Source organism: Cupressus sempervirens, chromosome 11 (assembly GCF_028749045.1).
Source record: "Cupressus sempervirens isolate cs-2001-9-10 chromosome 11, ASM2874904v1, whole genome shotgun sequence".
Taxonomy (NCBI): Eukaryota; Viridiplantae; Streptophyta; class Pinopsida; order Cupressales; family Cupressaceae; genus Cupressus; species Cupressus sempervirens.
In genome coordinates, this window is record NC_143128.1 from 10,965,841 (window position 1) to 10,991,317 (window position 25,477).

The 25,477-nt window shown below is 30.8% G+C and overlaps 1 protein-coding gene across 1 annotated transcript; it reads right to left on the reverse strand.

Moving 5' to 3' along the window:
- Positions 1-2,488: 2,488 nt before the first annotated feature.
- On the reverse strand, positions 2,489-6,138 carry LOC149527980 (mechanosensitive ion channel protein 6-like). The gene is made up of 8 exons (XM_089807964.1): positions 5,737-6,138; positions 5,006-5,562; positions 4,259-4,382; positions 3,737-4,030; positions 3,393-3,595; positions 2,863-3,106; positions 2,582-2,692; positions 2,489-2,497 (listed from the first exon to the last, which is right to left on the reverse strand). The coding sequence occupies exons 1-8, from the start codon at positions 6,136-6,138 to the stop codon at positions 2,489-2,491; spliced, it is 1,944 nt and encodes a 647-aa protein (XP_089664090.1).
- Positions 6,139-25,477: the final 19,339 nt, after the last annotated feature.

The window sequence follows — 25,477 nt, forward strand, 5'->3', positions numbered from 1 at the left end:
TTGCCTAAAAAGGCAAAAACTAAGGTCAGCGCCCTTCACAAAGAGAAAACACATTATTTTTCCTATGAAAGAACATTAGTATGATATATTTAATGTTCTAAATTTTGAAGGATACAATAAAGTATCAATGAGGAATGAATGTATTGAAACAAGTAAGGGGAATAGAGGGATCGCAATCCCAATGAGAGAATCATAGGTTTGAATAATAAAAGTAGATAAAGAAGACCTACATAAGTATTGGCTGGAAATAATATAAAGGGGGAAACAATTAGGATGGATTCTTGTTACTTTTATATTAAAAGCTTGAAGATCTACAAGAAAAAAAATCTAGATAGCAAAGCTCCTTATGCTACATTAGAGAGAGTAATTTATTTTTAAACAAATAGGCTATAAGCCTAGTAATATATTAATTATAAATAGTCAATAACAAAATAGAAAAAAAGGCTCTTAAAAGCCAAATATTTATTTTTCAAGGAACATACATACTAAACCTAGAAACCTATTCTAATTCTATGTTGTCACAAAATTGGCATATTATCACATTTAAACCCACATATGAAGCATATAACTCCATTGTCACTACAAAACTACAATGGGTGGAAGTATGGTTTACTATGTGATTTACTCTTGAAGTTATATTTCCAAGTTGTTGGAGTTCAATATTGGGGGTTGGCTTACAAAAAATGAACCCTGAACATTACATCTCTTTGTTAAGTTTGGAATCCACACAAATGAACTCTAATGAGGGGAAACCAAACACATTAATAGAAAAAAATAGACAAAAGGTATATTCCTTGTGAAGCAAGAAAACTGAAAGCTTTTTGTGGCTGCACTTGAGCAACACCCTCAAGGAAAACGATTATAGAAGTGAGTATATTGCAAATATATACCAATCACTTTAATGCACAAGATGTTGATGACGTGTAGGAGATCTCATACTATGAAGACAAGTTCAAATACTTTCCTAACCTACCCCTTGGTTTGATGAGGGATGCAAGGCTGCTAAAGAAAACTTACTCAAGACATTGATGGACCACTTGCTAAATTCTTGCTCCAAAATCAAGAGAATTTTTAATGGTGCCACATAAAGCAACAACCCAAATGAGTGGACTACTAGTGTTGTTATTGTTATCCTACTTTTATAGAGAGGTGATATCAAAGATTCACAATAGAAAACTTGAATCAGAAAAAAAACTTGGAAATGTCTTAAATGTTATGTTCCATAGCCCCTTAGGCCGTGGTCTCCTTAAGGCGATTAAGACTCTTTCATTTTCTCTTCAATAAAATTTTAGTTATTTCAATGCATATGACAATTGTACTGGATAGTTGTGTAAATATTCTTACTCTTCTCTTTTGTTGAAATATTGTATACCCTAAATGCATTGGCAAATAAAAATAAATGAGCCATACAAATAAAGAGGAGAAAATGTTTTTGAAATCCAATATCAAAGCAAGGAAAAAACTATATTTACCATGGATGTGAAGTAATCAGATTTGTGTTGTTGTAGTGGAGCCTAAGTGTGGAACCTCTTCTAGAACTTACAGAGATTGTTATGGCATTCATTTTATTTTATTTTTTCAACAATGAGGTTAAAAGCATAACATACTGAGAGTGCAAACATGCCAGATGGTTTTTTTTAAAACGCTGGCTCATTGTCGTCGAATAAGTGTAGTGTTGAAAGAAGCTATAAAAATATATTTAAATTTGACTTTCAAATTAAATTGTAGTTCTTAAAATATTGGAAATTTAAAAGTTTGAAAATTTAATTAGATGAGCTATTCAGAATTTTGATTACGTAAGTTTTTATGTCTAAAAATCGAATGCATGGATTTCTATGTTCTTCTTTGGATTGACTTACAGATGAAATGATTTCTTTGATTTCTTCTCAAATCCTAGAAACTAATCTTGTTGGGTTTCAGTTCCACCATAACTCTTCAAAGCGAGTCAGTTTTTCTTCTAAAAGTTGTCGGTACCTATCGTATATTAATTATAGTTCTTTAAAAGAGAGGTTCTTTCAGCTTGAGATCATAAATGGAAGGACATTGAAGTTGTATACTAACTCTGTCGTGTGGATAAAAGAATGCTCTTCCTTTTAAATGTATAGATGGGTAGGTTGTAGCCCAAACTACAAAAGGATGAGTTATAGTTCTATTTTGATGTATCAAAAACTGGTTCAATACTTGATCCATATTTGGATCAATATGACCTGCAATAATGTCAAATGAACCTCCTATTTTTTTCAAGTACTTAATTATCTCCCTACTGTAGTCCAATCTGAAAATTGGATGCAAAGTGGTATTAACAAGTTGACAAGAAAACAAATGTGCACTTGCATGACTTTCATGAAATTCTCCATGCCTTTTCTGTTGGCATTATATTTATTAAAGGATGATAATGATTTCATTGTTTTGTACAAAATTGTATGTGTACGCAGTCATTACTACTGACTTATGGCACGAGGACTTCAATGAGGATATATTTCTGCCTTCAGTAAAGCTGCAACACAAAAAACACAAGACATAGATGTCTCTGAAATTATGTTGAAGGGAACATGTTTTTTATCAAAATAATCTCCCTAACTGAGGAGCTGCTGCTTCTTAATCGTTCTAAACATGCTGCAAGGATGCTCAATCCTACAGCTGTAATATTAGAAACATGTACCTTGTTCACAAAGCAATGGAGCTTTGTTCCCTGCAAAACACAATCCAAAAGAATTTGTCATTATAATTACCAATGCAGATTCCAAGATAAGTATTGAAACAGTCATTAAAACAAAACAAAGAAAAATAAACACTTCCAATAAAAATTGTTATTCTTTATTTACCTCAACTCATTAGAAATGAATGAGGATCTCATCTTACAGTAGACCCAACAAACTTAACGGGCGTTTCTTCAGGCAAAATTTGATATTCAATTTGAAGTTCCTCAAGCGTATCCTTCATTTTCAGTAGCAATGCAGATTTTCTATTTGATCTCTCACTTATGTTTTGATAATTCATTGTATGTCTGAGGCAAAGGCCCATTCTCATCCTATTAGTGTTCTCAATCTCCCTAGTAAACAAATTATAATCTGGGTGCCAATGATGATGCTTGCTTTCAATATAGCTGCATAAACAAACACAGTGCCTAAATATTCATACAAATCAAGGAAATACCTGTTTCATAAATAAGATAACCTAACCTAACCTTACTGGCCTTTAGGCCAAAGTGGATCAACGGACCTAGAAGAGTTTGTTTATGATTCTCTTGTTGCTGAGATTTAAGAATAAATTTCTAGAAACTTTATGTGATTAACCCAATCAAGTATTTTGTATGTAAGGGTGTTTGCAGATTTATGTGTAACTGTGTCTCATATTATACCATTGCTAAAAAAAATCACATATAAAAGGACCTGCTTATTCTCTCCTTAAGTGCAGCAATTTTTTCCATAGTAGTAGTAGCATCCACAAAGAAGTCAACACTCTCTCCCATATCTGGACTCCTATGATAGTTAATGATTGGTTTCGTAGATAATATTGAGTTTGGGTAGTATACTTTCTCATTATCGCTCAACAGAAACATTGTTGTAAGGATGTTCATTTCTTCCACAACCATCTGTACCATTCAAATATCAATTAGTTGTACGGTTGTATTAAAAAACCAATCTGTAACATTTTCTACTTTTTCTTTTTTTGTTCATAGGTGAATCCTCAATCAATTCAGCCATTTGTGAAAGGTTAGAAGGACGACTTTTACCTGAACTCCATCAATAATACACCGATCACCCACATCAAATGGATGCGTGATAAATACAAACACAATGGCTTCAAAGATTGTTTTGCAGGTATTTCCGAACATGACAGCCACAAGTAGAAGGGAAGTTAATATTATAACAATAGCATGGGTGCTGGCAATGCCCAGAAGTACCAAAGAGAACATTACTATGATTATAACCACAACTGCATTGATGAGCCTGTATAGTTGTTTAACTGCAGTTTTGGAGTCATTAAGAGACCGAGAAAGTAATTTCCTTTCTTCAAAAACATTCATCTGCCACAAAAAAGATACATTAGTCAGTATGTCCCAAGAAAGAGCTAATAGAACTAGATAATCCGTATTGCCTAGTTTAACTTATTTTGTGCTGCTTTCGTCAGAATAAAAAAGCAAAATTAGGTCAAAAGAACATGCAATAAGCACAACGTTCCGAACAAAACTACATCTAGCTATATGTTGGACTGATATTTAAAAGCAGAATGGAACTGATTTGAAATAGCATACCACCCAGTTTGCAAGAGACGATTCAGTGATCCTTCCTGTATCTGAGGCTCTTGTAAATTGGGGAAAGACTCTGCTCACCTCTGTTTTCCTCATTAACTTCAGCAGGTCATCTTCCTCAATATAACTGCAAAAGATGGGACTCCAATTTAACTAAGAAAAAAAAATTCTGAAACATATTCATTTTCCCAGAAGTAAATGAACCATGAGCTGTGAATTTTCCTGATATTCTCTAGTCCTATTTATGCTAGTAGGTTCATGCTTTTTCCTTGGTGCTTTTGTAAAAGTTAGATGTTTGAGAACAATGGAATTAGCACCAAAATGATCATACAATACAAACTGCTGCACATGATGCTTAGCAGAGCCGTTTTGGTATTAGTTCATGGTTTAGTTACCAAACACATGAATGGGTACATGGTCAGACTGCAGTATGATTAGGAACTGGGATACCAATTTCCAGTCCATAGTGGTGATCAAGAGTGCTTGTGGATCTTATTGTGTGAGGATGCCAGTTTAAATGGCAACGGTGTTCTGTTAAGACATAAATAAACTGCCAATAGTATTGCGTGCTACAAATTTTTTTTGGAACAATCCACCAGAGACTAGAATTGGCATTATCTATGGACTATTAAATATTAGCTTTCTAATTCTTGAATAACAAAAACAAAGCTTAGTACGGCACCTCATTATATGACAAAGCTTATGTGAGGTAAAGGTATTACTTCAAAGAACAAGTCAGTGGATGCATACTCTGTTCCACGCTTAGCAACATTTTCAAATATCCTCTTTGCCTTAATTGCTGCTTGACGTTCACTATCGATCTTCGGATCATGTTTATGGTAATTCAAAGACTTGTCAATTGTGTTAGCGATTCCCGAATGCCTGATATTTCGGATCCATCTCTTCATTTTCCAAGCAGAGACATTCCTCTGATTCAGCTTCTGCAGTTGTTTAATAGTTATCCCATTGGTGCCCCCTTCCTCTTTGTGCCCTGCCCTATCATTATTCCTGTTATCAGGAGTATCTATTTGAATTTCTACTTGTCCTGCATTGTTCGTATTATTTTTATCTGCTAGAGAAGAGGATTGATGGATTTCCATCATTGGGGGCGGAGATATAGTTTCAAGCACATATTGATGGAATATGGACTCCTGAATTCTGTCAAAATATGTTTTCACATGAAAATTCAAAGCCAAAATCTTCACCAACAGTGTCTTGAATAGCCATAGAAATGAGGCGCACAGAAGACAAAGTAGAAATTTCCCTATGTTATCCAACACGTTTTTGTTCTCGGTAGCTCGCTCCAACTGATAGCAAAAATTTACCAAAATATTAGAATGTAAAAGAGATCACAAATATAAAGAGGAATTTGCAGATGAATAAGAAGAATAACCCTATCCTCAACAACAATAACAATTATGAAAATGCATTTCCATATAGAAGAACAATTATGAAAAACGAGAGTGTGGAACGGTTACTACCTTTTTATCAAATATGAGATACCATGCGAGCAAAACTAAGCCGAACCAGAGGCAATTCTTCGCACTACTCCTCACTCCATAGACAAAGTAGAGGACCCTCTTCCTCAAAATGAAATATCTCTCGATTACGTAAACGAGTCTCCCGCAGAAAACAAGCAGAGCCATCAAAAACCACTTCCATGACTCTAACCCCCAAATGTAACGTTTCTTCAGAGGCCCGACTATGAGACTTGAAAGCAATCCTGCTATAAGAGCCAATAAAGCTGCACATTCCAGAAAAAGCCATTTGTCAAATTCGGAGTGCTTGTAATTTGGAGGAAACTCCCCTTCTTTGATGGGGCCATATTTTTCTTCGACATCAGCTGCAGCTGAGGGAGATTTGTTCAGATTCCTTTCAGCCATTCTCGTAGATTTTTCCATTGCATGAAATAAAGAAATCGTATCCATGACACAGTGAATAAACTATGAAACATTGTATCCGTGACACGCTATATAAGCTATGAAAAACCTTTTCACTTTCCATTCCAGTCCACAATCCGTTTGAATCAAAAACCATTCGCCTTCCCTCCCTTCCCAAAACCCAAATTACAGTCCAATGCAAGCATTGCACTAGAAAGAAATAATGAGAACAAAATGACATTTGGTCGTTAACGTGGCATGATAAGAATTTCTATTTGATATTATACTAGCTTATATATTTATATTTATATTTATATATATATATAAAAGCTGTTATATATTTTTATAGTTAGTTAGATTACGAAAATAGGTACGTCGAGAAGGATAACTCTCGACTCTTATATATATATAAATATATATAAGCTATTAGCAGACGTGGTGCACAATTAATATGCACAATTAATAATGCTATTTGTTTAAATATATTTTATTTATTTATTTTATTATTATTTTTTATTTTAAAAAATATTATTTTCATTTATTAAGTTTATTTAATTATTAGAATTAATAATTTTAATTATTAATAAATATTAAAATAAAATTTGACATAATGCATTTGAATAATTAATTTTGAACGACTTAATAAATATGTTAATTTTTTAAAGGGTCAGTATCAGTTTTATAATTTTATACATTTTATTATTAGTTTTGATGATTCTACATAGATAATATGGCATCTAACATATCAATGAGAGCATTACTTTTATACATAGTATACATATCAATGTCAGCATCAATTTTATAAATATTATTATTAGTGTTGATGATTATGCATAGAAAATGTAACATCAAATATCGTAAGTGTACCTTTAAACATCATTTGAAGAGTTGAATTTATTTATTTATTTTGTTGTTCACAAAACTCACATAGATGGAAAAAAGTATGTGTTCATGAGTTGAATAGTGAAAATAAATTTTTCATGTTGTTGTTCATAACACTTACATAGATGAAATAGGAAATATAAGCCGAATTAGAAGTATTCAGATGAAATATAGGAAATATGAGAAGAAACTAAAAAGAGAACATTTCTCCATAATGATGTAGCTGCATCACATATTCCTCAGTGATAAAGATGGTGTTGCGACCTTTATTAGAGCAATGATCGTGGTAGACTTCTTTCATCATTTATGGAAATGCATCTGTTTTTGTAGATGTGCCATGCATAACTTTGGCAACATCTGCCATTTCCATTATTTCTAGTTCATCAACAGTATCAATTGACAATGTAGCATTCTCCAAAGCTTTGATTATATGTGAGCATGATTCCTAGATTATTCGTTTACATTTATCTAAATTAGTCTCAAAGAAATTATTTGAGGTGACGAAAGCAACAAGACTCATAACAATGATATTTGACTCTCAAATAGAAGAATCCATAGCTGAAATGATATGCTACAAAATTTTAAACAAATATCAATACAAAAATATATAAAACCATTATAAGATATAATCAAAAAATATAGAACACACAAATTAAATCTAGCACTAATACTTAAATATAGACCAAATAAAGTCAATAGAAATAAAGTTAAGCTCACTAATTTTAAAAGTATGAAACAAAATTAAATTAATATTGGAGGATAATTAGAATAAGTAAACTATATTGATTGATTTTTTCTTTGAAATTATATAATGAATCTTTTACTTAATAGTTTAAATAAAGAAAAGTTATCCATAATATTGTCATAAAAGATTAAGAGACATTGATGCAAAAGTAAATATAATTTGTAAACATAAACTAATATTACTGAATGAATCAGTACAATTATTACTTTAAAAACATTAGTACAATTAGTTAAGATATAATTATTACTTAATACATCACTACAATTAATTAAGATCTATAAAAATAAAGTATCATAAAAAAAGATAGGGTTTCTCAAAATAGAATAAATTAAAATGAAGAAAGTTTTTTTTATCATTTATCATTGTATGATAGAGACATTTTTAAAACACGGAATATAGTAGGAAGTGTTAGAAACAAAATACTAATGTGTCCAAAAAGACTTTTACAAACATAATATTTAAGAATAACATATCACGTTAACTATCTTCAAGGCGCTTAAGTCTATTTTCTTCATCCTTGGGCTTCAAAATTTGTTTACCCTTTTTCATTTTCTCATAAGGATCATATGTGAAAGGAGGCATTATTCTCAAACACTAGAGATATTTTACACGTGAAACTACCACAAATGTCAATCTTGCTCTTTCTCTTGCTCCTATATCAATTGTTGCTTTGGGAAGAGTCAATCGCTAAGATTTGTGAATAGTCAATGCGCATGCCAACCTCAATGGCAGTTGAAGTATTCTACCTTTCTATATTGGTGGTATTGGAATTATCTTTCGATTATGATCTTTGAATGGTAGTCCTGAATAACCATCAAACTCAACCATCACATATGTTGGAGGCTCAGGCGGAGCACTGCCTTGCTTGTAGACAATTTTTTGAATGTATCCAAGAGCTCCATTTACAAGACCAGCCTCTATCCATAGATTTGAAGTTAGCAGGACCCTTGAATCCTTATAGATTAACAACTCCAGATCAAGCTCATCATTTGAACAATCATCTATTATATTAATAGTGCCTTCTTTTGATGCAACACAATGTGCAACAGGATGCTTCAATGAATGTAGCATTTTTTTTATTATGAGCATGAACATTTTCATTTGTTGAGAACAAATGAACATCATTATCAAATTCAAAATTTGTTCCAACATCTATATTGATAGGGGTCCTTGACATTAGCAACCTTCAATCATCAATTTGTGGGTTTACATCTCTTAGATTCGTCAAAAGTTGTCAAAATCTTTGTTGTTCAATATCTTCCCCATCTTGTCTAAATATCTTATCTAATGTGATAATAGTCTTGAATTCTTGCCATAGCAACTTTGAGCACTTATTACTGTCATATACTGCTCTATCATTGACAAGAGGCAACTGGCCCAAATCTCCCACCAATATTATAGATACACTTGAAATACAATTGAGGAAAATAATTATTTTTAAAACTATGTATTAATTCATAAATTTGATTCAAATATAGTACATTTCACACATGAGTTAGCTATTGATGATGCAAAAATAGAATCTTTACCTCCAAAGCTTATATGTGTAGATTGTGGGAATGCTTAGCACAGTCATGAATCTATATTTTCCAACATGTTTTGACCAATGAAGCTCATTTCATCAATCAAAATATATTTTATATGTGACATTTCTTCTTGAAAACTTGTGAGTTTTGCTCCTTCTAGTTAAGAAAAATCTCTTATTGGTATCTTCAATTTTGAATGAATTGTAGAAGCTCCTATATTGAATGTTGCAACTCCTATTGGTGCAAGTAATAGAAGTGGAGAATGGGAGGGCATTGCCGCATTTTGAAGAGATTGACTAATGGAACCAATTAGATATGATTTTCCTATTCCTGTTGTTCCTTGAGTTATCATAAACAATGGTTCTACAGTTTGATTTATGTAGTAGTGTGTCATGATTATGTTGGCTACCTTTTTTGTTTCTCACCAAAGGTCATGTAGTTTATGCATTGAGGAATTTCATCATAGATGAGGCACCCATGATTCTTCATGTTACTTATGAAATTGATTGCTCTGGCAATGTACTCTTCTCCTTGATAATCAACAGGCCAATTTGTTTGTCTATCAACATCTCTTCTTCCCAACATGTCTATTTCTGAGAAATGTATATTTTGACCCTAGTGCAACCTAGATATAATCTCCCATTCATGTTCTATAGTATTTCTATGAACATCTTCATTGTCTTCAATTTTAGAATCATTTGGGTTTTCAACATTTTCTACAGACATTGTACATTGAACATGCCAAGGGTTGTAATTGAATGTCTCCCAATTTTGTATGATAAAGGCATCATCATGACCAATATCCTATTCAATATCATAGAATGGCTTGTAGAGAAGTAAATCTAATAAAAAAAACTCAATCCATTTACCTAACTCACATGAAGGGATATATACAAACCTAGGAAATACTCTGACAATTGCAACTTTTTCCCTAGGCTCCCATTTGTTGTCTCTTTTTCTCTTAGGATTATATATCCATGATCTAGCTGCATCAATTAATGTAACACCTTGCATACATAATGGCCTTTTTTTGTAACCATCAATGAAAGATTTTGTTTGTTCTCCATTGTTCTCTTCATCATTTTCATTTTCATTATTTAGAGCTACAGGTTTGAACATCTCAAGTGAGACATTTAGATTGACAAATTTTTTACTACACTCCAATGGAAGCTCTAATAACATATGACAAGTTTCTTGAGCACCAATGTCTCTTTCTACAATTGTCTCAGGTAGAAGCCTCTTGTATGCTTGTGACACTAAATCATCTGAATTTTCCATATTGGATAGATGCATCAACATTTGGTGGTACATTTCTGAGCTTTTCTCTACTTTTGCTACATACTTGGCTATATATTTAATGATAGAATATTTGGAAAGAACAAGTTTCCAATCTATATTTTCTCTCCATAATTGTAGTATGTTGCGATTATGTGAATTGACTCTATCATCATTTCTCATTGGTTCAATTTTTTTTTCCCCTGTTTCCATGTTTTCATATAATTTTGATCCCCCTAGGTTTAGTGGCTAGGGAGCATTACACCTACAATCCATGTAAGAAATATTATATTAAGCTCTGTCATTTAGTAGTAATTATTTATATATATCTAATAAATACTCATTGGGATGAAATAATTACCTGCAAACCATCTTTCCCTTTTTTTTCAGAGGCATGCACCCTCCTTACATATTATGTGTCGATCCACACTGTTTAATATTTCTTCATAGTCACAATCCAAATCCACCTCTGCAAGTTGTCTTATCTTTTTGAGACATGGATGTTGTTGAATATTGATAAGTGCCCAAAATTCAAGGTAAGAAAAAATAAGTACAATAATTAATATCACATTACATGAATATATATAAATATTTGTTAACATGCTTGTATATTTCATTGATGAGGATCATTTCTAGGGTTCCATGCATGAACAATGGAGTGAAAATATCTTTCAGCACTTCTTCTTTCCTCCTTATTTGACCAATCAATTTTATCCACATCAGGTGCTCTTTTGATCCATATGAATCCATGTACATGTGGGGACCCCTATGTTGTCATTCATATCTACACCAAAAGTCCTTAACATTCATTCCCTTTTCTAGAATCTCTTTTCTAAACATTGAGTGTCTTAAGTGCATATAGTGTGCGACTATGTGGGGATAGTCAATAATATTTTGTCTTCTCCAATTCTGAGCTTCTTGTGGATTAGTTGGCATTATTCCTAGCATAAGTGCATGCAAATTAGGCCAATACATATCTATTGCACTTAATGTGAAAAATATTGTAAGAGTACCAATTTGATGAAGCAAATCTATCAATTCTACACAAGATTTAGTCCAATAAGACCGTGTTCCCCTTAATGATGTCCCAAATTGCATCAATTTATTTGCTAGATTGGAGTGGGGTGTGTTTTCCATATGTTGTTGCAACTCATGGATGGTAATGGGCATGTCTTTAAAGCTTTGTTTAACAAACACCAATGATGAGTTTTGTGCACGATGTTTCACTATCATGTTCAACACAAAATATCTAAATTTGGGATGTTTTCCAAAATGATGATCCCTATAATGCATCAAATGTTTCACAAATTCGTGAAGATGAACCTGCCACAACCATGGCTCTAGCCAATCACAATTTCCATCAAAAAATAGTGTTGGAAATGCCATATCAAATAATCCTAATGTGACATATTCATTAATTGGAGATACATCTATACTTGGCCAATCTATCAATGATGTTGGATTCACATCAGGGTTATTGACCCATGCATGAATAAGTTCCATTTCTTTTTGGGCATTAGGTGGTATTGAAGCCATTGATGTTGTATGATCTATTATATTTCCTCCATCTGACTCCATGACTGGGCCAAGAAAAATAATCTCATTTGCATTTGAATCAAATTCCATATTGACTGTCTTTAATCTAGCAAAGATATTTTCATCTGCATTTCTAGGTAGATCATTGAGAGCATTTTCATTAATTTGGACATCTAAATAAAATTTATCATGCTCTACTTTGTATTTGAATGCTTTCCAAACACAACCACTATTCACAATAAAGTTATAGTTTGTTCCACGTTGATGTCTTCATCTAACAATAATAATTGGCAAATTGTCTATTGTGTGTGGCAATATATTGGAAACATGTTCTATATTTTGTGGGAAACTTATTGTATGCCCTTTATATTTATATTGACAACCTATTGCATGTGTAACTTAAAGTATAGGGCTAACATGTGTAATTAGCATTTCCTCAACTTGGGTCAAGTTCACAAACTCCTTAAGTTGTGGCCCTAGATCCATATTATTTAAAGTAGAAAATCTATTGTTTCCCTTTTCTTGTCAACATCTATTGCATAATGGACCTTCTGGCGTACATAACACTTTCATTCGTAGATATAATTCTTGACAAATATAACACATATGTGGCATTCTCTAGCTATCCATTTGTTGTTGAAACTGCATTTGGAATCTATAGAAATTATCCTGAAGAAATTGAGTTGGGTTTTGTATATTTTCTATATTGCCTTGTCCACCTAAATTTATCCTATTTTGGCTTGTAGGATGAGGCATTTTACTAACACACTCTGTTGTTCTTGAATTTTCATTCTAGTGACTCATTTCCACAAATGCAGGTGATGCTTGATTGTACCTCTCACTTGATTCAAAATCAACTTCATACATCTCCCTTGTGTTTGAAAATGAGATACTTCATCAGATGTTTTTTGACAAGTAATTCTATCCCTATTTTGTAATTCCAATTCTTGTAATGGCAATTATGCCCTTCTTCTAGCATAATTTAGTTGTTGGACTTCATTGTTCCTTCTTCTTTATTCTTCTCTTTCAGCTTGTGTCATTTGTTCTCATCATTGTCTATGATACTCTCTATGGTATTCTCTCTAGTATGCTCTTCATTGCTCCATTTGGTATTGTCTTCTTTCTTGATTCGATTGGAAATTCATACTTGATATATTCAATTCTATGAAATAAATTTGTAACCAAATTTTTTTTAAAAATAGTAGATCTAGTAAACTATTTTTTTATAAAATTGGTTTAAAATATCACATAAATTTAGTGGCATTGTGTTTCAAATAAGATAGATATTTATTCATTTCTAATTAATATTTGAACAATTCACACATACATATAGAAGGAACATTTTGTGTGGATAAGAGAAGAAGATCTACAAATATACTAAATACCAAATAGTCATGTATGTATAATACTAAATTTTTTTAAGAGAAAGGAAAAATAGCATACATTCATCAAAATTGATAAGTTGAACATACAAATTTATAAAAAAATGATAATGTCAAATAATAAAACTCCTAGATTTCATTATAGTGATGCAAAAACATGTGGAATTCATTAGTGAGGAAAAGGTTGTTTTCGCCATCCATGTACTCTTCATCATAGCGGATGTCGTTCATAAATTCAAAGAACCCAAATGATTTCTTCCATGCCTCATGAATTTCCTTTGTATATTGTCCCATCTGTAAGATTTGAGAATCTTGGACACCTCGAACATGAAAGCTCGTAGTATGAATTTCATCTGTAATTTTTTTACAAGACTCGAAAATGATTGTTCCCAATCTATCCAAATAAGTTTGAACAATTTGATTTGATTGCACCGAGTCATCTGCAAGAAGTGGGCTTGTGGTAGTGTTTTCAGAATTATTTTGTTGAGCATTCATAGTTAATTTTTTTTTTATATCTATTATGTAAGAATTATAAATGGTCAGTATCAAACTAACAAATAATAATAGAATTCCCTAAAAACTAAATTACCACAACTCTTCCTACTCCATATAGTAAATAAATCAAAACAAATTAAAAGGTTTTCTAATATCAATTATTTGAGAGCATATCTAAATTTTAACAATCTAACATGAAAAATAGTATAATCTTAAATTTTATATATTAAAAATGATCTATCTATTAAAAAGATTACTAATTGTTAATAAAAATTAATGTATCATGCATTATAAATATATAAATGAATTATAATTGTACATATGTATCTATGTTTATTTATCTAAACTTGGATGTTTGATAAACTATATAATGGATTGGTTTCAAACCAAGTTTCTATTTAAAAAGAAAAAAATCACGTTTTTATTAAAGAGTTTCTTTAAAATATTAGATTTATGCAAAAATATTTTAATTAAAACATAATTTTATAATAGTATATTTATTTATAGCACATATTTATTATTAAATTTTGTATAGATTATATAAATTTAAATTTGATAAAGTTAATTTAAATTGCTTCATGATGTATAATGAGCTGATCTAAATTATTCTACTACTATTTAATATCATGATAATAGTTGATAAGACCTATAATAGTATAATTAGCATAGTTCATAGGACCTATAGCATATAATTTGTTGATTAAAAATTCTTCTACTTTTGTTGAACATCTTAATAATAGTTCGTAGGAACTATAACTAATATAAAACTCATCTACTTTTATTTAACATCATGATAATAGTTGACATGACCCATACTATATAATTAGTTGATCTAAAATCTATCTACTACTCTTCAACATGATGATGATAGTTTATAGAATGCAACACTTATATAAAGATTTAAAATCTTACAAGGTCAAATCTAAAAACAACATTGAACCCATCTACTACTACATTTTTTATTCTTGTTAAAATATTTTGAATATAAAATTCTCTATAAAGATAATTTAACTAAATCATAATTTTATACTAATATATTTCTCTACAACAAATTATTTATTTAAATTTAAAAAATTGTAAAATATATAATTATAAAAAATTCCAAACAATTACCACTATTAATTCGCCTACCAGATTCTTAAACTATCAAAGACACCCTAGTTTGGCCACCCACCAGCAACTTCCAAGCTACCATGAATGTAAGATGGTTCGCCAATTTTCTTTAACAAAAGATAAAACCAATGCTTGCTATTTTTAGCTCTGAAAGAAGGATGTTAGAAACTTAATTATATATCCCATGGTTAAAACCTAAAACTTTGAAAGCTCTATGTTGAAATCATCGTATAAAATAGTTAGCATGCAATCAGATAGTTGGCTATAAAATCTACTGCTATTGTAGTATAAAATTTAAGGTCCCTCCCTATTGAAAAGCCACTTGGAGTATATATTTCATAATATTTTCATCTTTTTGCACTTTCACATTAAGGAGGTCTCTTGAAATGATAAATATTACTCTTTGCATGAAGAGAATCTATAATTAACTCTCTTTATTATTGTCTTTGCAATTGCTAGTCTGTAATACCCATGCGGAAGGAAGTTGAGTTCTTCAAGGAGTACAAAACAAAGTTGGAGAAAATAGTAGGAATTGAAGAGGCCAACAAAATTTTGAATAAAGCAATATTCATTGTGAGTGTAGGCAGAAATGATTTTATTGAGAATTATTATGTCAATCCATACACAAGATCCAAGTATAACATTTCCCAATTCCAAGACCATATCATACGAATCAGTTCCAACATGCTTCAGGTGCATATATTTATGGTTATTTCATTTGAGAACTATTGATCATTGTTATTTTTGAATTAGATCATAGTTTATAATCTTTTCATTCAATATATATTTCATCATCTATCATTTGTTTTTCATTTTCAAGTAGCTTTGTAATGTTATTCTAATAATAGATAGAGGAATTTAATCATTGATTCAAATAATCTAATGAAAAAGCTAGATTAATTAATATTATAATATTTAAATTATAAAAATCTAATGTTTTGAATCAAGAGAAAGAAATAGAAACAAATCTACAATGTTTCTCATCAAGTAGAATTTCTATTCTAACAAAGTTTCGAAGAAAATTTAAGGAAACTACAGAGATTTCAAAATAAGAAAAAACCACACAATAAAAAGTTTCAAAAATAGAAGAAATCAAAACACATAAATATACATCTTTTTCAGAATATTGATCCTGTTGCTCAATCCAATGTTGAATAGAAAACAAAATGGGCTCTTCCCATATATAATGTCGATGCCTGATGGTTTAGCTTCAAAGAATTGAAAACACATCTTACCTGAAACATGTAATGCCTAAAAATGGAGCATAAGGCAAGACATTTGGCTTTCTGCACCATAACGAATTATTGTCTTTCTTTTTGCCGGGGTGAATGACAAAGAAATATATTTAGAAACATTTGAATGTTTCTTGACACTTTCAGCAACAAAATGTTATTGAATGACCCGGCTTGACTTGATGTTTGTAATTAAGGACTCACAGGACACGTGTTTAGCGTTTGGAAATATCAAAGCCTTCAAACAAAAAATAACGTGTGGTTAATGAGGGAATGGGAAGCAGTATTAAATAGGTAAAGAGTCAAGAGAGAATCCCATCAGTGTTAAGCATTCTCGGTCAAGTCGGAATGGAATTCCAATAAAGGACATGGTATAACTATTCAACTACCTGTCAATTTTTTTAAAAATGTTAGATTGTTTACAATGAAATCTGCTCCCATTGTAGAAGCCTCTTAGCTTAATTAATTATTATTATTGGTTCATTAATAGATAAATTATGATATATTAATTTATAATTTGATTTAAAGATAGATGTATAGATAATAATAATAATAAATTGTATTCACTAGTACAATTGAGAATGGGTAAGGTTAGATTCAAAAGATCAAAGTATATTATATGTGATTAATTGAATTCCTTTAAATATATAATATTAAGTCAATATACATTATAATATCAAATTTATAAAATTTTAAAAAAAAATTTAAAAAGTCACCATATTTGTTTTGGAAGATGTTCTTATAGTCATGTTCACATTGAGCTACACTCTTGTAAGGATTCGAAGAAGGATGTCATTATTTTTCTATATTTATGGTGAGGGAGGCATTGCTTCATATCTAGAGTTAATGGACATGATGAAAATTTTTCCATCTAGTTGTACTAAAGATGTATCTAGGTGGGTGTCATTAGCTTCAAAGTTAATGAGGTCATTAGAAGAGCCATTGAGATGAGCTAGAGTGGGAAGAATATCTACTAACAAAGCAAGACCTCAAACATTGAAAGCTTGTTAAATTTATTCAAGGGGAACAATAGGTCAAGTGTCAAATTGGGTTTGTTTGACATCTACTTTAAACCATGTGACAATTTTCTTGTATCCTTATCAAATATCTCACTTTAGGTAGAATTTTAACTATTACTATCATTATTATTTTGTGTTTCTTAATTTTCTTTAATACAAAATCCTTACAAGCTTATCCTTTTTCCTTATTTCATTGTTGGAAAATTTTATTAAGGAAGTTGAGGCTTTTTCATGCCAAATAAAAACCCAACAAATACATAATATTTCTATTAATGATTTATTACATGCATGTATCACTTTCACCTCAATTTATTGTTTCTAAACTCATTCAAGTCACTTTTGTGAGGAAAAAAAAAGCAACCTAGTTGCTCTATGTTAAAGGAAAAATAAATCCAAGAGCTCTTTGAAGGAGCAAAGCCCTATAGATTTAATTTTATAAGGTTGTCTTAATATTAGTGACAATAACTTTTGGAATACGTATACATTACTTTTGAATTGATTTAACTATAGAATTATTATCTAGGATTCTAATGTGTCTAATACAATACACATAACATTGTTCAGTGCATAATATTCACAAATGTATATCACACAAATCTATCATATCAATAATTCTATGTCTCTTATGATGCTTATGAAACATTTTTTGTGTATTTAATGAATACTAAAATTGTAATGCCTACCCCTAGTTTACTTTTCATGTTTTATTGTTGAATTCTTTTAGGCCAATTTTATGGTTATGTTTTATGATTGTGTTACTTGGTTACCCGATTTGATTTAGATGTTATTTCAGACTCAGTTTATATATGTGATGAGCTACTTGATACTAGGTTATTTCATGTGTTCATGATTATTTTGATGATGATATATGTATGTTCATATAGTGATTTCAGTTATTTCATGATGACAAGTAGATGGATGATTTATATGCACTTTCTACATGGTTACTTACTCCATACTTGCATGTGTATGGTGTACTTGTATGTTTTACTTTGTGTTTGATGTTTCCAATATGGTTGAGGAAGGATTCATAGTCACCTACTAGTCTGAATCTACATGATGCACCACTTCTTGTCATTGCCTATTTAGTTTAAAGTATATGTATATGTACATGCTCGAATTTTGTGTAGATTGTAGGTACTGGGCATCAACTTCCTAAAATTGCCAAGATGAGCGTGCCCTATCACAATATCTCAATGGAAAAAGAGTGTAGATAGTTTTTGAGTCCAAATCCTACCCTAAGCCAATTATCCTAGAAAGTAGGACAAGTATTTGAGTTATTTAACCTTCTGAATTCATCAAGTGATGTGAATTCATGATTCTGACCCTTGAGTTGATTTAATACATTGTCTATATATTGAGTTTTCTTATTTAGTTTTGTGGGTATGTTGTGATTTTCAATTATAATTAAATCAAATCAAATATTATTAAATGATTTAATTTAATGAAAATTTTATAAAGAAAAACCAATATTTAATTAATTGAGAAATTAATTAAATAAAAGAATTACATTTTAAGGTTTAATTATAGTTCTGATTTTGGCGTAGTTATATTTATTTTATTTAATAATAATTTATTTAGGAGTTCCATTTTTATAATAAAATCTAAATATTATTAATAGTTAAATTAATAAATATTTTATTAAAGATGTCTTGTGATTTAATAAGAGACAGAGAGAGAGGGAAGGAATTAATCTAATAAAGTTTATTTTAATTAAAATACAAAAGTTTGCACATGAAATTAAAATAAAATAAAAAATTAAGGAAAAAGGTTTCGCATGATTGTAAAACTGAAACCCTAAAGGGAGAAAGCTCTTTATTAAGAAATTAGAGCTCATTTCTTCACATACAAGTTTGCTAGAGCTAATTTCTGAGAAAGAGGGTTTCTAAAAGGAAGATAATTTTCTTGCGAGCTCTGAGCATTTGATCAGTTAGCATCAAATAGATCTTGTGAGTTTTGCGTAGTAGTTCCTCTTTGAAATATCTTTTTCTTCTTTGTGTTTGGATGAATCAATTTTTAGAATTTAATTTGGGTTGAAACCCTTGTTTGAGAAGAAAATTGAATTTCATTATTGAATTGTTTATGAATTAACCCAATCTGAAACCCTTACCTGAGTATGCTCATTTTGGATATGGGGATGGATTTAGAATATTGCACTACTACATTTGGGCCCAATTGTGATGGCAAGCCATCACAATTACTATGATAACTTGTCACCCAACTGACATTAGTTAGAATTGGCTCCCTTTAGATAGGCATTAGACTTTTGTAGTTGCAAGTTGCAACAACAAGGTCAACCGTCATAATTGTGACAATGTGTCATAAATTGAGCTAACATTCTGGAAAAAAATTCATTTTCACCATAACAATTGTGATGGAAATCTATTGAAGACATCGTCGCAATTGTGACATATATGTGACATAAATGTTATGGGCCCCATGACAAGCCATTGGAATTATCTATTGCAATTGACATGGGTATGTGGAAGGATTGATGACGTGTTGTATTAATATAGAAAATTTGGCGGTAAACATTGAATAGCTATTATGCAATCATAGGTTAATATTGAACTTCACTTGGTTTCAAGAATAGTTTAATATTCTCTACTAATCAGGGGCAACCACGTGAAGGTGGAAGCTCATTCCCCCCCCCCCACAACATCTAAATTCCTCATTAACATCTGAAATATTTAAGAAAGAATCAATGTTTAAAGTTAAAAAAAGGTTCTAGACCTTCAAAAGTGACATCATTTTCCCATCTTCTAATGCATGTCATTTTTTGTCACATCCAAAATAAGATTTTACCACTCTAAATTGAGAATGCACGTGTAGCTGCATTCTATATGCATGGACAATAAAAGGAGCTGAAAAACCCTTGCACATTTATATTTATTTAATAGGTCTATGCAAACCTCTAACAAAAATGCAAACTTGTTAGGTTTTTTTTAGCTCCACCTGATGTCTTATGCATATGAATTGAGATTGCATCACTACAATATTTTTGGTGAAATTGCGATGACAATTGTGACAATGGTGTAATTTTTGGTCATTTTCATTTTTTTTTTGCAATTGTCACTGACATTGTCACAATATCAATGTTGGAGTAGTAATTGTGCTGCCATCGTGAGCATAAAGAAAAAATAGAAAAGAAAACAAGATAATTATTTTCCATTTTTTTTGATTTTGGAGAGTTGTGTGGAGAGCTCTAAACGAGGGTGGAGAGTTGTGAACATTGTCATACCCCTTGTGATTGGTGCATTTGGTTGTTGTGCCCTTGTGATCTCTGCATTTCATTTCCATTCCCTTCCTCTCAGATTTCATTGTCGTGTCATGCACATATGATCTATGTGCCCTAGCTCTGCAATTTTCTTGAAGGGCAAGAAGAGGTACATATTTAAAAAAAAATTATTTTCCTTGTAAACATGTATGTCTTTATATTTCCTTCTAAACATACATCTCTTTATATATTCAAAGAGATCATTTTCAAGGTGCTTATTACATATATGATCCAAATACATACATATTCCATAATCCAAATAATAAAACAATAAAACTCACTTAACTCATGCTAAGTGACTTACCTCAAGATCCTGCACAAAAATAATGCAGACTATGAAAAAAGGGTCAAGTATCAAATGCTTATAAGATTGTTTCAAGGTTGGGAACCACTTCAACATCCTTTGCATGCTTTAGAGGTAATATCATTGTGGTAGAGGCTTCTTCAAGGGAATGAACCTTGTGATTATGGCATTTAAATAGAAGTAGAACTTGCTTCTCCATCTCCTTACACTCAACTCTTCACTGAAGTTATTCTTTAATTCCTTGCATATGCAATTTTATCACCTTGGAAAACAGTATTTGATCTTGCTACCTATGAAAAACTAATTGTTCATTTTATTGTACCTAATCTGATGATAGTTCTACAGGAGTTTGTAATCAACCCAGCTCAGAACCTAGATCCATTTAACTAGTTATGGCTAGTTTCTTTCTAAAAATATTTGCTATGATATGTTTTTCTAAAATTTCTTGTGAACTTTGCCCATTTTTCCTAGTTTGCATTATTTTTGTGGAGGATCTTGAGGTAAGTTACTTAGCACAGGTTGAGTGAGTTTTATCTTTATTATTATTTGGAGTTTGGAATATGTATGTAGATGGATCAATTTTTCTATTATGTAGCTAAGATGTAATAAGCACCTTAAAAAAGATCTCTAAATATACATGTTCAAAGAAAGATATAAAGAAATACCTATTTAGAAGGAAAAGAAACCAACATTTACACACCCTTGAAGAAAATCATAGTGCTCGGGCATGGCAAAAAAATCACAGAGCAAAGGCACAACAATGCAAGAAAATCATAGAGCAAGGGCATGATATGCCAACAAAATCACAGAGCAAGGGTACGACACCAAAATCGTAGAGAAAAGGCACGAAAAAAAAACATAGAGATGACAAGGGTATGACAACCAAATCATAGAGCAAGGGCATGGAAAAAAAAATATAGAGATCACAAGAGCATGACAACCAAATTGTAGAGCAAAGGCATGACAATGAAATGTAGAGATCACAGCAACAAAATTGCAAAGCAAGTGCATGACAATGAAATGTAGAGATATATCATAGGAATAAAATGCATCAAGCACAACTAGGGCACAACAACATTCAGATCTCTCCACCCTCATTCGGAGCTCTCCACCTTCTTTCATGCGTAGTTCTCCACAATGAAAATAAATGGGGAATGATTTATGTCATGTTTTCTTATTTTTTGGTTTATACTTAAGCTGGCATCACAATTACGACACTTATGTTGGTATTGTGAGGGTGTCAGGGAAAATTGCAAAAAAAAAAATATGAAAATCACCACAAACTAGACCACTGTCACAAATTGTCATTGCAATTTGATCCCAAATGTTGTAGTATTACAGTTCAGGTAAGGTTTGAAAAAGAAAATCAAAATTTTAGATATAGAATTCGGTCAATTATTTGTATTTTTCTTATAAAATCTATTATGGAGATTAAGTGAAAAATATACATAATAATATAATTACCACAGTGATAATTATACTATATATATATATATCTATATATATATATATATATATATATATATATAGTTTTTAAGGGGGAGGTGGAGCTACCAACTCCCCACCCACCCACGGCTATGCACGACAACTTCAAATTAAGTGTTGTTTTCATAGCAATAGGTACTATCGTAACTACTACTCTAGCAAGAGCAACACTGTCATGATAGATTAGTATAGGTCGGTAGGCCTTAAACGCTAAAAGAATATTGTGTTTCAATTTATTTTTGTTTATTAAATTTAATTAATTTAATAATTTTTTAATATATATTTTTAATTAATAATTAATATTATTATTAATATTAAATAATATTTATAATGTTATTCATTTTAGTAATTATTGAAGGAATTATTTTAATAAAGTTTGGAGGTTATTTAATAATTCATTCATATATATAATATGGATTTTATATTTAAATGATTTTTAATGATTTGTCAAGTGTTGAGATTCTTGGGGACTCGAAAACCTTAGCAAATCTGAAAATTGAAAAATAAAAACTAAAGCTCTATTTTTTTTAAAAACTCTTATGTTGATACTACACTTGCTATGATGTATGTTTTACGTTGTGTTGGGTTTGGCGTTGACTTAGTGTGTTGACTAGTTTTGGATGTTTACGAGAGGCCTAGGAGTATCTATTTTCATGATGTCATGGTTTTGTAATGTGATCTTTGAGTTATGGGTCAATTTTTATATGGTGATTGTATTTGTGAAATCTATGAGTTTTAATTAGTTATCTTTTGGTGCTTCCAGTTGCTTGTTTAAGAGCCGATGTGTGTTATTATGATCTTATGAGACCTTCTACTATTTTGAGCTTAGGGTAGGTTGTCTTTATGTTTGCTGGGAAGTGGCTTACAATGGAGGTCAGAGCCCTAAAGAGGATACCTAGGTAACCCATTGTAGGTTATTTTAATAAGTGATAACATTCATTGAATGGATTTAAAATGAATTAGAAAGAGCTATTGTTTTTCCTCACCCATTTCTTGAGTGGTAGTATAGGCTAGGATGATAGTAGAGAGGATTTTTGGTTGCAACCTTGCCTCATTAGTATGCGTTGGCTATATGAAAGGATATTGATGCCACATAGATTCACTAGGGGGGTGGAGGCTAGAGAGGTTGCTAGGGTAACCTTAGAGTTGACTCATACGATGACACTTGCCCACTTATAGAGTAGATTTCCTACGTGCCTTTGTTGCCTCTAGGTTTAGATGTTACTTGTGTCTTGGCACCTTTGAGATAGATTGCTATTAGGATTTTATTGACCTAGATGTTGGTTATGACTTTTGGATTGATATCCATATGGGAATTAAGATTATCTCCTCAGCATGGTGGGAGTGGGCCATTTAGGTTCTATAAGGTTAGGTGGTAGTGTTTCTTATACCATTGAGATCCAAAAATTAGATGGCATTGCTAGATGTACTTGTACAGCTATTCATTTCTTTCTGATCTTGTATTTTTGTTGGATGATTATATTCTACTGTATTGTATTTGATTGTCAGAGATCTTATGAGATGGTGTATTTTATTCATGATGTATATTCTTTGAGATTTTCATATCCTATGACTTGTACAACAAATGATTATGCATTCTAGTTCTGCCAAGTGGCATCATATATAATTCTATATTATTTAATTGGATTCATACTTTTGGTTTATCTATCATGTGTATTTGTTATATATCAAATTTATTATTAATAAAATTATTTATGTGATTCAACATCATGGGACTCTTAAGAGATGTAATCTATTTTGGATGGTTGTATGCATGTGAGTTATTGTTTTCACTATGTTATCTATTGAAATTATTATCCTTTAATAAAAATGTTCGGCAAACTTAGTGAAAATTTAGGTTAATTTCTTTTGGGTTCCTAGCGGGGCATTACAAAAATCATATTATGATAGTAACCTAGGAAACATATAATATAGTTCTCATTGAAAGAGTTTAAAAGGAAAACATGTTATTCCATTGATATTTTGCAAAATATTTATTATTATTATGTTAAATTATTAGAAAGATAGAATTCTCCTTATATAATTTTCTTTAGAGTTATCATTTGCAACAAAAAATAACTTCTTTCCTTCCACTAAAATTTCAAGTTCTTTTGTGGTCTCATCTTTGATAAAATTTAACTTGTTCTCAACATCATTTTTTTGGCATGTATTTAAGAAATTCTCAAACAAAAGTCTTGTGATTTTCTTGTAAGCCTACATAAGATTATTTTTTACTTCTTCAAGATTGTCCATTAATTTCTAATTCAAAGAAATGTGATTTTTTGTTTGGCAAATCAGATAAGCAGTAGGCATAGTACCCTCATAAAAAAGGTTTAGCTCACCACTTTGTCTGAATCTTAAAGTAACATACCCAAAAGGACCAACTACATAAAGAGAAATTAATTCAACATGTTTTGAATATTTGATTTTAGTATGAAGCAATAAGTTTTTACAATCTAGGTTATTAAGGAATTTATAGGAATTGCTTTGGAGAGAATTGTATGGAAATGTTTACATTGACATCTCTTTATCACCTACCTTGATTTATCTTGAAGATTAGTGTTTTATAATGTTCACAACCTAAGTTGCCTAAACCAACTTGATGATGAGCCATTAAGTGATTCTAAATGTAGATTTAGATATTGCTATTCAAATTTCTCCAAAATGTTCCCTTCAAATTCATTCAATGCATTGACATACATGTATACATATATACATATAAGAACATTTATTTTGTTAAATTGAACCATCTCATATTTATATAATGGTATATAAAAAATATTGATTCAAATATGAAAAAATAAACATGGGGAATTTTTAGTTGGTGGTTGACATTCTTTAAAATAGAACTAAAAAGGCAAAAAATTACAAAAAGAGAATATATATTAAAAAGAAAAAGAAAACAAACAAATGATAATTAACAATTGAAAATAACACCTTTCACAATATTTATTTTGGAGGAAAAGTAACTGTCATTTTTATGGAAAAATTTAATGATCAATGCTCCAATATTCTCAAACATGTTGTATATTGAATCAGAAGCTATAGAAGGGGTAGAATTTTGAAAGAAA

Excerpts from the sequence above, each read along its gene's own strand:
- LOC149527980 (XM_089807964.1), bottom strand. The coding sequence starts at position 6,138 with ATGGCTGAAAGGAATCTGAACAAATCTCCCTCAGCTGCAGCTGATGTC. Across the intron at positions 5,563-5,736 it reads ATCTCATATTTGATAAAAAG|TTGGAGCGAGCTACCGAGAA; the intron begins GTAGTAACCGTT and ends TTTTGCTATCAG. Across the intron at positions 2,693-2,862 it reads TTAAGTTTGTTGGGTCTACT|GGAACAAAGCTCCATTGCTT; the intron begins GTAAGATGAGAT and ends TGTGTTTTGCAG.